The 14,561-nt window shown below is 35.2% G+C and overlaps 1 protein-coding gene across 2 annotated transcripts in view; it reads left to right on the top strand.

Annotated features, from left to right (window-relative positions):
* The window catches only part of AKT3 (AKT serine/threonine kinase 3), a 281,167-nt gene that overhangs the window by 194,278 nt on the left and 72,328 nt on the right, over nt 1-14,561 (top strand). For both annotated transcript variants that reach the window (XM_012751176.3, XM_075995527.1), the window contains 2 exons: nt 10,819-10,884; nt 12,353-12,421. In XM_012751176.3, coding sequence (XP_012606630.1) covers nt 10,819-10,884; nt 12,353-12,421 — 135 coding nt within the window. The remainder of the gene's footprint in view (nt 1-10,818; nt 10,885-12,352; nt 12,422-14,561) is intronic.

Below are 14,561 nucleotides of genomic sequence, written 5' to 3'. Positions count from 1 at the left end.
ATAAAAAAATGCAAGGAGAAGCAGCATGTGCTGCTTTAGAAGCTGCTGCAGGTTATCCTGAGGATCTAAGATAATTGATGAAAGTAGCTACATTAAACAGAATTTTCCATGTGAAGGAAACAGCCTTATATCAGAAGAAGATGCCATCTGAGACTTTTCATAGCTAGACAGAAGTCAATGCCTGGCTTGAAAAGATAGGCCAATTCTCTTGTTGGCAGTTAATGCAGCCGGTGACTTTAAGTTGGAAGCCAATGCTCATTTACCATTCTGAAAATCTAGGGCTGCTAAGAATGATGTTAAATCTACTGTGCCTGTGTTCTAGAAATGGAACAGTAAAGCCTGGATGACAACACATCTGTTTACAGCATGGTTTACTGAATATTTTAAGCCCACTATGGAGACCTACTGCTCAGAAAAATAATTCCTTTAAAAATATTACTGCTCGTTGACAATGCATCTGGTCACCAGGAGCTCTGATAGAGATATCCCAAGAGGTTAATGTTGTTTTCTTGCTTGCTAACACAACTTTCGTTCTGCAGCCCCGTAGATCAAGAGTAGTTTTGACTTTCAAGTCTTACTATTTAAAGAAATACATGTGGTAAGCCTATAGCTGCCATAGGTAGAGATTCCTTTAATAGTCTGGACAAAGTCAATTGAAAACCTTCTGGAAATGATTCACCATTCTAGGTGCCATTAAGAACATTCATGATTCATGGGAGGCAATCAGAATATCAGCATGAACAGGAGTTTGGCAGAAGCTTATTCCAACCCTGTTGGATGACTTTGATGGGCTCAAACCTTCAGTGGAGGAAGTAACTACAGATGTAGAAATAGCAAGTGAACTAAAATTAGAAGTGGAGCCTGAAGATGAGACTGCATTGCGAAAATGTTTTCTCACATGAGAAAACATTTAATGGATGAGGAGTTAATTCTTAAGGATGAGCAAAAAAACAAAACAAAAGGTTTCTTAAGACAAAATTCACTCCTGATGAAGAATGTGTGAAGCTTATTGAAATGACAAAAGATATAGAATATTAAATGAACATAGTAGATAAAGCAGCAGCAAGGTTTGAGAGGATTGACTCCCATTTTGAAGGAAGTTCATGGCTGAAGTGCTATCAAACAACATTACATGCTACAGAGAAATCTTTCATGAAAGAGTCACTTGATGCAGCAAACTTTGTTGTCTTATTTTAAGAAATTGCCACACTCACCCCAACCTTCTGCAGCCACCCTGATCAGCCAGCAGCCACCAACATCAAGACAAGATCCTTCACCAACAAAAGGATTACAACTTGCTGAAGGCTCAGATGATCCTTAGCTGTTTTTTGGCTAAAATAAATAAACATGTTATTATATTTTTAAAGTATGTACATCTTTTAGACGTAGTGCTATTGCACACCTAATAGATTATAATTTGGTATAAATATAACTTGTATATGCATTGGGAAACCAAAAATATTGTGTGACTCACTTTGTTGCAATACTAGAACCAAACTCATAATATCTCCTAGGTATGCCTGTGTAAGAAAAGGGGCTATTTGTCCAATATACATGAAGCATTGTCTTCTGAGGAGCTCAGGTTTATCGATGTGGCGTGACCTTTCATTATAAGTCTAAGCATGCTATTTGGTTCTCTCACGAATGATATTTACTACTGCAAACACCAAATTGGTGTTTAGTTTTTAGAATCTATCAGTGGATAAAACACAGAAGAGTTAATTATAGTTATAGAATAGACTTAAAGTGTTTTAAACCCTGTCAGTACAAAAGAAATGATTCGGTTGATGAATGTCAGCTGAAAGCATGATATACTTTTAAAGAAAAATGAAGAATGAGAGCAGAGGCCAATAGTTGCAAAGGAAGAAGCTGACAGAGCCACCAGGGACTGAGAGGCCTATGGAACCATCATGGGCTTAGAGGATGGTTATGCAAATTACAGAGGATTAGTCTCAGACCTTGAAATCAAATAGAATTTCTCTCCTGGGTTTAGAACTTGTTTGGGATCAGTGACATCTTTATTTCTTCCAATTTCTCCGTTTCTGAATGGCAATGTCTGTCTTAGTCCTGTTCCCTCATTTTATTTTGGAAGCAGGTAACTTGTTTTCTAGTGTAGGAGGTCCACAGTTATAGAGGAATTTTCCCCCAGGATAGATTATATCCAGAGTGTCACTCATATGTGATTTAGATGATGAGATTTGGAACTTTTGAGCAAATGATATTTAGCTGAGATTTTGGACTTAGAGTTGATACCATAATGGGTTGAGATTTTGGGGGATGTTGGGATGGGGTGACTGTTGGGATGAGGTAACCTGTAGTGGGTGAATGGTGGCCCCCTAAATAATGTGTCCAAATCCTTATCCTTGGAATGTTAATGTTGTCTTATTTGGAAAAGGTATATACAGATACAATTATGCAGATATAATTAATAGAGTCTTGAGATTAGCAGATCATCTTTGATAATCTGGGCAGGACCTAAATCCAATGATAAATGTCCTTATTAGAGTGAGGAAGGAGACTTGACCCACACAAAGGAGAAGGTGATACAAAGATAGAGGCAGAGATTGGACTGATGTGGCTGCAAGCCAAGGAATGCTAAGGACTGCCAGCAGCTATTAGAAGCCGGAGAAAGGCACGGAATGGATTCTTCTCCAGAGCCTCTTGAGGGAGCATGGCTCTGATGATCTTGAGTTTGTACTTCTGCTCTCTAGAACTATGGGAGAATACATTTTTGTTGTTTGAAGCCATCAGGTTTTTTTTTTTTTTTTTTTTGTTATTTTCTTACAGCAGCCACAAGAAACTAACACAGATACCTCAAAATGTGAGCTTTTCCACCCTTGGAAGGAATGTGCTGAACCAGATTGTCTGAAGCAATAGTAGTCTACTAAGTGCTTACCTCTCAAGTCCATTCCCATTCATAAAGGACTAAGTTATGTTGCTGTAGATCTAGTGAACTGTCTTTACCACTAGCCAATACAGCTGCATTCGATGTCCACTCCAGTTTTCCTAGAAGGGATGAAGGCATGAGCCATCCCATTAGGGTCCTTGGGAATTCTGGAATAGTGATTTAAAAGTGTAATTACAATTTCTTGCTTAGGGATCATCTCTGCTTCTGGCACCCACAGTTGTTGCCCTGCTCCCAGGCCTTTGCATTAGGTAGGAATAAGGAAAGTTGAGGTAATGTAGGGAAACTCCAGCAGTATCATACCTTGGTGACTTGGTACCCATTTTGGCATCAAAGGTTTATTATCTGCCTTGTCTTCCTTCCTTTTTCTAGACAATGCCATGTTTTAGTGAGTCGTCATTGTTCTAACTAATCCTACTTCAGATGCCATTTGTGTCAGGGATGCCAAAGAACACTCTCAGGCTCACTGATTCATGACTCACAAGACACAGAAAAGCTGATATATGGGTTGTTATGGTTTATTATAGTGAAAAGATACAGATTAAAATCAACAAAGGGAAAGCCACTGTGGTACAAAGTCCAGGAGAAACCAGGTACCAGTTTCATTCAAGGTGTCCTCTTCCAGTGGAGTCACATGGACGCTGTATTACAGTGGAGACGGTGTTCACTAGAGAGACAGAACGCATAGGATACATATATAGATACGAATATATGAGAGGGGACTTATTAGGGGAATTGGCTCACACCACTGTGGAGGCTGAGAAGTCCTACAGCAGGCTGTCTGCAAGCTGGAGACTCTGGAATGCCAGTGTCTCATAATATGTCTTAGTCCAAGTCCAAAAACCTCAGAACTAGGGGAGCTGGTGGTGTAGTTCTTAGTCTGAGGCTGAAGGCCTGAGAACCCAGGGAGGCACTGGTGTAAGTCCTAGAGTCCAAAGGCCATGGAGCTGAGAGATCTGTTGTCTGTGGGCAGGAGAGGAAGAGTGGCTCAGCCCCAGGGGAGAACCTTTAGTCTGCCTTGTTTGTTCTATCCAGGCCCCCAGCTGATTTGATGGTGACTGCCCACATTGAGGGCAGATCTTCCCCACTCAGTCCTCTGACTCTAATGCCAGTATCCTCCGAAAATACACAGAAAATCCCAGAAATAATGCTTTACCAGTTCTGTAGATATTCCTTAAACCAGTCAAGTTGACACCTAAAATTAACCATCACAAATGCACTTAATACTTCCAGCAACAATGGTTCACAACACTTGTGGAGTGTTGTCATCCAAAGAAGCTCATTTGAGCCTTGGTGTCCAGAGTTTTTATTGGTGGTCAGTTACGTAGGCAAGCAGCACCTGTGTGATTGCCCCGAGCTGCTCAGATTCCAGCCTCCCAGAGCAAAATCAGGCCCAAAGCATTTATCATTCATCCTGTTGTTGGCATAAACTATCTAGTCAAACTGATAAAATGTGGCCCCACATCTCTGGCATACAAACATATTCTTATCAGGCAGAGAATTCCAAAGTATCAGAGTTCATTTCCCAGGAGCTGGCCTGAGGCCAATACTGAAGACTGGTGTTTTGGGGAATGTGCAGGGTTTGAGCAACCCAGACCTGATAAGTTAACCCTTTCCTGCGCGTATGTCCATTAAAATAACAATCCAATGCTGTGGCTTAACCACTGGCATCTCTGTTTCCTTGGACTCTTAAGTTATTAGTGGTAGACCCTAACCAAAAGCTCTTAACGTTATCTGCCAGCTAGTTTGATCAATTCTTTTAGATTCTCTTGAACCACTGTATTAAATATTGCATCAATGATTGTGGTTTATTGTAGGAAGCAGATAATGGCTTGATCTGCTGTACCTTCATCAGCTGTCATTGTACTGTTGGTATTATTGCATCGATTTATGTTCTGGAGTTATTTCTTGCAGTTCGTGAAGCTTCCATCATTCTTCAGTGTGTACCAAGTTATCACATACCCTTTCTTCATTCATTCTTTCAATAAGTATGCATTAAACACCTGATTATTTACTAGATGCTGCTCCAAGCACTGGAACCATGTGAATGAAAAAAACTAACAAACTCCTCTCCTTTGGGAAATTATATTCTAATGAAGAAACAGATAATAACCAATACACATAATAAATGAGGAAGTCATATAGTATATAAGAAACTAATACATACTATAGAGAAAAAGGAAGTAAGGTAGGGAAATAAGGAATAATGGTGGTAGTGATTTTGAGGACTTCTGCAGTTTTAAATAGAATGATTATAAAAGGCCTCACTGAAAACTTGGAATTTCAATGAGCATTTGAAGGAGGTAAGAAAGCAAGCGTTTCTGATACTGTGGAGAGAAAGAATGGTGCAGATAGAACAAACAGCAATTGAGAAGGCCCAGAGGAAGGAGTATATTTAGTATGCTCTTTAAAGAGCTAGAAGTCCAGCATGGCTGGTGTAGGGCAAGAATAGTATAGGATTGTTTAGATATTTGTAGATATTATAAGGATATTGATTTTTACTCAACGAAGTAGGAGGCCATCATTGGAAACATTTAAGGAGTATAGTCATATGATCTGGTTGTCATTTTAATATAATTTTGGCTACAGTGTTGTGTTATAGCCTGTGGGTTGGAAGCAGGGAGATTATTAGGAGTTAATTGTGATAATCCAGGGAATTGATGAAAGGGGCTTATACCAGGGTAGTAGCAGTGGAGGTGATGATGCATAAATAGACCCTGTGGGTATTTTGTTGCAGAGCCAATAAGATTGCCTGACAGATTGAATATAGGGTATGAGAGAAAGAAAGGAGTTGAAGATCATTGTAAGGTTTTTGGCCTAAGCAACTGAAAGGATGGTGATGTCATTTACTATGATGGGGATGATTATGGAGAAACAAGTTTTTCGAAGGCAGACTAGGAAATAGGTTTTGGACATGTCATATTTGGTATTTTTGTTAGATGCCCGAGTTTGTCATCAATTAGACATCTATGCCAAATAGGCCATTTCTTGAGTTTAGAAAAGAAGTCTAAGTTTGAGGTATAAATTTGGAAGTCTGTAAGTTTATAGCCTATAGTTAGAGCCATAGTCTGCATGAGTTCACCAAGGGAATGAATATACCTCATCAAAAGAAGAGGTCTGAGTCCTAGGGCACACTTGCAGAATAAGGGTTCAGAGAAAAGGAACCAAAAAGAGACTGAGGAAAGGTGACTACTAATGAGGAGGAAAGCTGAGTGATTATGGTGTCCTGGAACCCAAGAGAAGAACGTATTTTCAGGAGGAGGGAATGATTGAGTGTGTTAAATGTTACTCAAGGCTTCTCTTCTAAGTAGTAGGTAAGACCACATTTTGGAAGCATGAAGGAGTGAGGTTGAGATAAAGAGAGACAACTTAATGAAAAGCTCCTGGATTTGAAAATCAGGATAGACCTGAGCTCCAATCTCAGCTCAGTAGCTTAACTAGGTAAGGTAACCTGCTGGGGTTAATGAGTATTTTTTAGCACGCTTATTAGGCAAGGAAAGTGCCCTGGGCAAGATTTGAAACAACAATCCTGAGGAATGAAAGAGTGACCTAAGTAGGGATGAGTGAAAAGACCTCAGAAGATTCAGTGGAGATTGCACAGGGGATTGTAATGGTGCTAGCCAATATGTTTAGGTAATTTTTCTCTATAGATGTGGAATATAGAGGTGAGAGAGTAGAGATTAACTTGTCCAATCCAGGGAATTGAGAGAGGCAGAAGAAAGGCTAGAGTCTAAAGTGATAATACCATGATGGAAGGCAAGGGAGTTAATGTAGCCCTCTGTGGGAGTGATTCTTGGAACAGGAACATCAAGAGCGAAGTCTCAAATACAATACTTGAGAAAGGTGATACAGTGTTCAGGAAAGATAAATGTCGGAGGTGGTGGATATCCTAATTACTCTGATTTGATCATTATACATATGTGAATGTATCAAAATATGATATGTGACCTGAAAATATGCACAACTATTATGTGTTAATTATTTTTTAAGTGTGCCAGGGTAATATTCTACCTCTTCTCCTGTTTCCCCACCCAGTTGTCCTCCTCTAGGTCTCATTTGTAGCTCTGAATGGATGAAGGAAATGCTTTAGACAGTGTGTCTTGATTTCAGCTAGCTTCTGATAGAGTCAGTCACTATGGACTTTTGGTCAAGATGGAGAAAATATAGTAAACAGAGTAATAGTACCTAAGTGAAGTACATGTTGAGTTGTTTGAAGATGGGAGGCAGTCTTGTGATGTGGAAATGACCTTTAATGTTGGACTTAGATGTGAGATCAGTGTTGACTTTTTCACCTGCATCTTGAGGAATTTAACATCTGGGAACTTCAGATTCCTCGTGTTAAATGGAAATAATAAAACTTGCCAAATTGGGTCGGGAATTAAAGAGGAAGCCACCCTCAGTGTACTTCACATCTCTATGTAAGTATAATAATTTCTTTCATGAGAAAGCTTTTGAAATACAGATTCACATATATTTACCCATGGTGAAATATTAAATAAAGAATTTTAAAATCTTTTCTTTCACAGAAGGAAGCTTTTTCTCAGTATAAGCTCAGTACTTATACTGAGATGTTCTCTTTCTCCTCCTCTTTGACATCTCCTCCTCCTTCTCCCCCTCAAATAACCTCACAATATAGTGAATGGGACACATGAAAGGAGAATTAGATCATGTGTGGAAGAGGGTGAGTGATAAATTGGAGAGAATTGGGAAAAGAAGTATGAGAAGGAGGACTGTTGTTCTGCCTCATGTGGGTCCTCAAGAAATAAAATCCCACTTACCCTCAAGCTTCCTTCTGTGAAAGAAATAAGATTTTAAAATTATTTAATTTTCACCATGGGTGAATATATGCGAATCTGTATGTCAAAAGCTTTCTCATGAAAGAAATTATTATACTTATATTATATGCCCAAGCATTTCTAGAACTCTTTATTTATAATTATGATCAACGAATGGAGTTTTAAAAAGCATCGCATTGTTTTAGCCACTAAGTTTTATCACTGTTATTTTTAACTTTTTGTTTTGACATGTTGCTTTTAACTGTAATTAAAAATTATTGGCATCTGTGTTTACTTTTTAGCTTGTGCATACCTTATCTTCAAAGCAGAAACTAATTAGTATGTGAAATACAGTACTGTTAAATATGCATTAATGGGAAAAATTGTGTCTGATCAGATGTAAAATGTGGTAGAAAATATATTTTAATATCTGAAAGATATGTACATGGTATTAATTCCAGTTTCATTCTTAAAGAAATAGTTTTAGCTTTTGTCTCTATACATCTTTATTACGTTCCTTTGATGTGTTCAGGCAGATTACAGAATTTTTTTTTTTAAGTCTTCTCTCCTGAAACTTATGAAGTGATTTAGAAAAATAACCATTGTATGTGATGGGCTTGTTTTAACAAAATAAAATGAAATACCCCCCAGAAATATTATTTAAATCACTGAAATATCTTTTCTGGTCCCAAATGATTTTAATACTTACTTTAATCTGTTCCTGATTTACTGACCCAGATCACTTAACATCCTAAACCATAACAAATGTTCTCTCTTCTGTGATTATCTTTCTGACTGCCTATAAGGAAATATTTCATTTCAGTTCACCTTCATGCTGGAGGCATATAACTTTTATATTATTACTGTTAATTTTATATCCCAAAACTACCCCCTCTTTTCCGGTTCCTGCTGCCACCACTGTAGTCAAAGCCATCCTCATTTTTCTTATGGAGGACTGTAGTAGTCTCCTAATTTTTGCTGTTCTTTTCAAAAGAACATGAGTAGATTTTTTAAAACATAAATCAAATTGTGTTATTCCCCACTCACCCATCTCCCTCACCATCACATTACCAAACTTACACTCTTCCAGTGGCATTGGTTTTCCTTCACAACCTCATTTCCAAAAGTCCATAACCTCCATTTTTTCCTTAATACAACTTAACAGAATTATAAATAGTATAATAGTTATTTATGTTGGATATGTACTCGTCCACTCACCTGTAAATTCCATGATCAAAGGGATCTTACCTTTTTTATTAAACCACTTTATACCTGTGCCATTCTTAGTTTAGTAAGTGCATGTCAGTGATTTTATTTTTTTAATGAGTGGTTTTGGTTCTGAATATCACAAAATAGCTACTTTCGTAATGCTTAATAATGTATTTCTATTCATTATGTGATGCACATTAACTGCAGTGTCCCCTTCTTTGGTTTGTTTTATTCTATTAACACTGATCATCGTCTGGCTGACTAGAACGAAAGCTCCATGAGAGCAGCGACATGTGTGTGTTCTGTTCAGTGCCTTGTCTCTGATGTGTAGAGCAATACTCAAAACATATTTGTTGCATGCGTGTTGAAGGAATGAGTAGAAGAATGAATGAATGAACTCCCACACACCTGACATCTTGGAATTCATTCCTGTGATAAGCACTTCAGTTCAACAGACATTTATTAAGTATCTGCTGTATGCTAACCATTAGGCTAGGCACTGTGGGCATAGAAATCACTTCTGGTATCATTTCTGCTTGTTATTTAATTTGTATTAAAATGTTTGCTATTATTCTAATTAATTTAGGAATTATAGCATGATATGACGGTGGCTTTCAAATTGAGCACTTAAAACTGGCTCCTGTCAAATAAGACTAGTGGTCTCGTGCTTATGCTTTGCCTCACTGTTTTACATACCATGTTGTTAATTACACTTTACTTTCTGTTCAGACATAATTAATTGCCCTGACCCTCTTGGAACAGCTTGGGATCTTCATTTCTTTGATTACTCTGTTTCTCATTTATCTTTTAGGTCTAAGTAAGGTCAAATGATTTTATAAAAATAATAAATACATTGTGATGTCCTGATGTTTTGTTCTTCATGTCTGTCTATCTTATAATCTAATTTTGATTTGCTGACAGTGTTAGGAAACAGATCCAGCAAGGGCTTTGTTTAGAATCTTGCTGGAAGCAAAGAACAGAGATGCTGTGTTAGTTTTAGCAATTTCCTTTCCATTCTTTAAGATGGTGTTACTTGTGAAATATGAAACATTCTTTCCATGTCTTTGTATGTTGAAGAAAATATTTCCTAGTTTGCTTTTTGATGTCAAGATTTATGTACAAACCTGGGGAAATACATTCTTAGTTTATTTTGGGTTTGAAATAGCCACATTTTATAATTGTCACCAAGAGTATGAGTCATGACCTTTTTATAAAGAAGCACATCAAACCTGTAGTCCTGGCTGCTTGGGAGGCTGAGGCAGGAGGATCGCTTTAGCTTAGAAGTTCAAGGCCAACTTTGGTAACAAAGACTCTATCTCTAAATAAATAAAGAAATGATTTTTTTAGAAAAAATTAAAGAAGCACATCAAAAGGCCCCAAGCAAAACATAAATTTTTATGTTCTGTTCCTTTCTATTTTCAAAACATAATTGAGAAATAAATATTTATATTCTGTTCTCTTTAATAACTGATTTTTTAAAGTAGGGGACTTATAGATTCTCTGGTCTTTATTGTGAATTATATTCTTTATATCCCACTAAATAAAATTTATCACAAACATGGAAACACTACTTATGCTGAAGTATTAGGTGATAACGCATTCCCTTTTAGGGGAAAATCTTAGTATTTAATTTTCTGTGTCCCTGATAATTTTGGGGTTGACTTTTATGTATCATTATTGATATACTTTGATTAAGTATGAGTGAGTTTATATGAGTTTATACCTTATAGCTATCTGAATTAAATTATTAATTTGATTTTTGTTTTGTTTTTTTGGGAAGAAGAAGCTGAACAATAAAGGAAGCATGCCACTATGGTTTTAAATCATTTTCTACCTCTGGGTTTAACCTCTTTTGATTTTAGAGAAATAGTGAAATTTTTGTATTAGTGCTCAGAACATATATTAAAGGTTTGCTTTTTTCTTTTGTAGGATGAAGTGGCACACACTCTAACTGAAAGCAGAGTGTTAAAGAACACTAGACATCCCTTTTTGACAGTAAGTGACTAGAGGACAGATGTTATAATCAGAACATTTTAAATTTAAGGGAATTTTGTTATGAAAAATTACATTTTAAATACCATTCATTTAGATATTATTTAAAATAGCCATTATCTTTGTGGAAAGACCATAAGTCAAATTTCTTTGAAATTATTGGAATGTATGGATTTTTATACTATGTATGCATTTATAATTGCTTCCATTATAATATTATTATAATGACATTATATATCTGTTACCTTTTTGAGACTTTTTCTTTTTTTGCTCCTATGAATCTCATTGCCATTAAAAAAATAAAAATAAATCATAGAACTAATAGATTACCTGTGGCATTTTAAGGAGACTATTGAGAAAATGGTAGATTTTTGAAAGTTTCTTAATATTAAATGTAAAGATGTTATTTCTTTTGTTTATTGGCTTCTGATAAATACTAATGATCAGGCAGTGTTTTTTCAAATATGGAAGGAAGAAATCTTTATATATTTTATGAGACTCATTATAGAAATGAGACTTCTTTGAGGGACACAGCACTACAAGAAATACAGGAATACTGAATATATTGGAGATAGGATAAGTCACAATATGTTTTTTTCACTAGACAAAGTATAAACCATGATTTATATGTATATAATTTAGTTATTTTGAAACAAACTGATTTTTTTAGTCCTGTTCTTAGATTTCTTGTAATAGAGGGATAATTTTTAAAGTTTCTATATGTTCCTGGATATTAAAAGTATATGGATATTCAACAAGCCTGAGTGTGAAAAAAAATAAAAGAATTAAAAATTTAAAGAAAAATAAGTAAAAGAAAAGTATATGGATATTAAAAATAATAGCTAGACTTTCAAAAGTGGAACCCTTTAAATTGTTACGATTGTCTAAAGTAGACATTTTTAGAGTTATCACTACATATAATACCTAGACTTACTTTGTTACTTTTATGTGTTCATTGTCTAGTAATAAGGTAGTATTTTGATATCTTTTTATAACCTATCAAATTACATGAACCAACTCTGTTGGGTTGGGTCATGTTATGCAACTAGTATGCAAAAATGATATTGAAATTATATTATAAATATACATATTATTACTGTAACTGTATTCCTAAGGAACTTCAATAGAATAATCTGTAGGCTGTACTTTGAGGTTGCATGGATTAGATGAGGACCAACACAATTTCAAATAGATGGAACGATAGATTGAGAGTACTCATCAGAATCACCAAGCTTACTTTTATTTGAAATTTTCATTTTAATTTTTTTCATAATAACACCTGTTGCTGAGCTAAATAAAATTTGTCTGTTTCTCATATCTTAAGCATTCTTGAGTAAATAGACTCTTAAGAAACAATAACAATTCATTTTTATCAATCATGCTTACTATTTCTGAATGTTCTATTTTTGGTACCATTATAATGATAAGAATGTAGGATTATAATATAACATTTTTTCTTTTTCATTTCAAGTCCTTGAAATATTCCTTCCAGACAAAAGACCGTTTGTGTTTTGTGATGGAATATGTTAATGGGGGAGAGGTGAGTCAAGAAGTAAACCCTGCATTTGCATGGTAGTATTTTCATTATTTTAAAAACATTCCTTAAAAATACAAGTTATAAAATAGCAGTTCTCCATTCCTGATAGGTATTTGTATATCTCTTTCAACTCTTGAGTAGATGAGAACTGAGTGATTTCTAATGAGATGTAATGATTATTTTGATATAATTCCTATTATATATTGGAAAGCATAATCATATTCTCCCTTTTCTACATGTTTAAATGTAAAAAGTTTTACCACAAATATGTTTTTAAAGTCATGTTATTAAAATTTTGAAAACCACAAATATAAGATTTATTATGTTTCACAAAGTTCTCCCTCCAGTAGGCTTTCTGTGAAACTTGTGAAAAGTTATTTTACGCATTTTAAATTCAGTTGAACAATAGTCTATAGGTACATTTGGCTCTTCTCTTATATAGTAGAGAAACATGACTATATTTAAGAGACTTAAGTCTCTTAACTGTATTTAACTTATCTTATAGTTTTAAAATTTACTAGTAGTAGTAACTTTTGAATTTACTAGTAGTACATTTCACTTATTCCTTTTCCTTTCCTCATTTTTGATCAAAATCAGTGTGAAGAAAAAGTGAAATTTGCTGGAATAGTGAACTGGAAATATTTTATATTGTGGGATTTCTGAAATAAATTTAATCATTAAATAGTAGCTTGCAGCTCATAAATTTTAATTTTCTTATTTTCCAAAATAAATAAATTAAACATCCTTTATAGAATTTTTTTCCTATAGAGTTATCTGGTTTGTAGAAATTAGTTGATTGCAAAACATTATTCCTTTATCTGGTAAACACATTTTGAGTGCCTAGGCAGTGTGAGTTTATGGAAATGTGTTAAGACATTATCTTTGCTATGAAGTACATATTTTCTCTTATAAGTGCATTATAAATTAGAATGTGTACTGAAAGACCTAAGTGCTAATAAATTCATAAAAGAAAATGCTTTATGGTGATCTAGTATTTAGGGTAGGCTTAATGATATTTCAACCAGGGAACTGATTTAAGAAGATATTTCAAACAGAGAGGATAGTGTGAGCAGAATCACTGGTGGGTGAGCACAGGGCAAGAAGAATGTGAATAAATAATAATAATCCAGGCATGTAGAGCTGAACCCTTGCAGTCAAATGGCTAAGAAACTACAAAGAAAATGAATGTTGTGAAACTGTAGGGTTGATACATCATAATGACCAATTAATTGGATGTGAGTAGACACAAACAATGATTTTTGGTGGGAATCAGAGGGACTTAACAGATGCAGTGAAGTTATGAGGAACATGTCAAGGGTAAGATTATGAATTTGGTTTTGAAAAGGTTTCCCCCAAGGTTCTAAGGAAATATGTATGTGAAAATATCACAGAGAGTAAATGTGATAACTTTTGGATTATATGGATAATCCATACATATGCAGTTTTGGGAGTTATTCCCTTAAAAGGTTGTAGTTTACATTACAGAGGTGAAATGAAATTGATGAAACCTCTATGTCAGTATCTGTCAAAATATAAAATGTACATTTCTGGTACTCAGCAATTTCACTTCTAAGAATTTATCCTATAGACATAGATACACCACAGAATGATATATGGATAAATATATTCATTGCAGCACTGTAATACCTTAAATGAGCTTTCAATAAGAAGTCTGCTTAAATAAATTCTATTACATCCATGCAGTGGAATCTCTATATCTACTAAAAAGGATGAGGCAGCCCAATGTGGGCTGATACAGAAGTAAAATTTAAAAAGTAAGGTCCAGAGTATAAAGCATACTACCATTGTGGGAAAATAAAATTAGACCACGTACCTGTGTACCTATGTTTGTGTGTTCGTTGAATATCTCTGGATGACACACTGGATATTAGTGCTTGTCTTTCCTAAGATAAACTGAGTGGCTGGGGATAGGGTGGGAGGAAAACTTGTTTTTACTCATGCATTCTGTAACTTTTGTATTTTGTTCCACACACATGTATTATCTATTTAATACTTGAAAACAGATGGATGGATGGATGGATGACCAGGGGGACAATAATAGAGGGAAAATGATAATTTGCAAACAAAAATTCAGAGAAACACTCTTAAGTGCCTCTTATTTTTGACACAGTATCACGTATTC

Source organism: Microcebus murinus, chromosome 19, assembly GCF_040939455.1.
Source record: "Microcebus murinus isolate Inina chromosome 19, M.murinus_Inina_mat1.0, whole genome shotgun sequence".
In the NCBI taxonomy this organism is placed as follows: Eukaryota; Metazoa; Chordata; class Mammalia; order Primates; family Cheirogaleidae; genus Microcebus; species Microcebus murinus.
The sequence above is the reverse complement of the archived record's forward strand: the minus strand, read 5'-3'. Positions and strand labels throughout refer to the sequence as shown.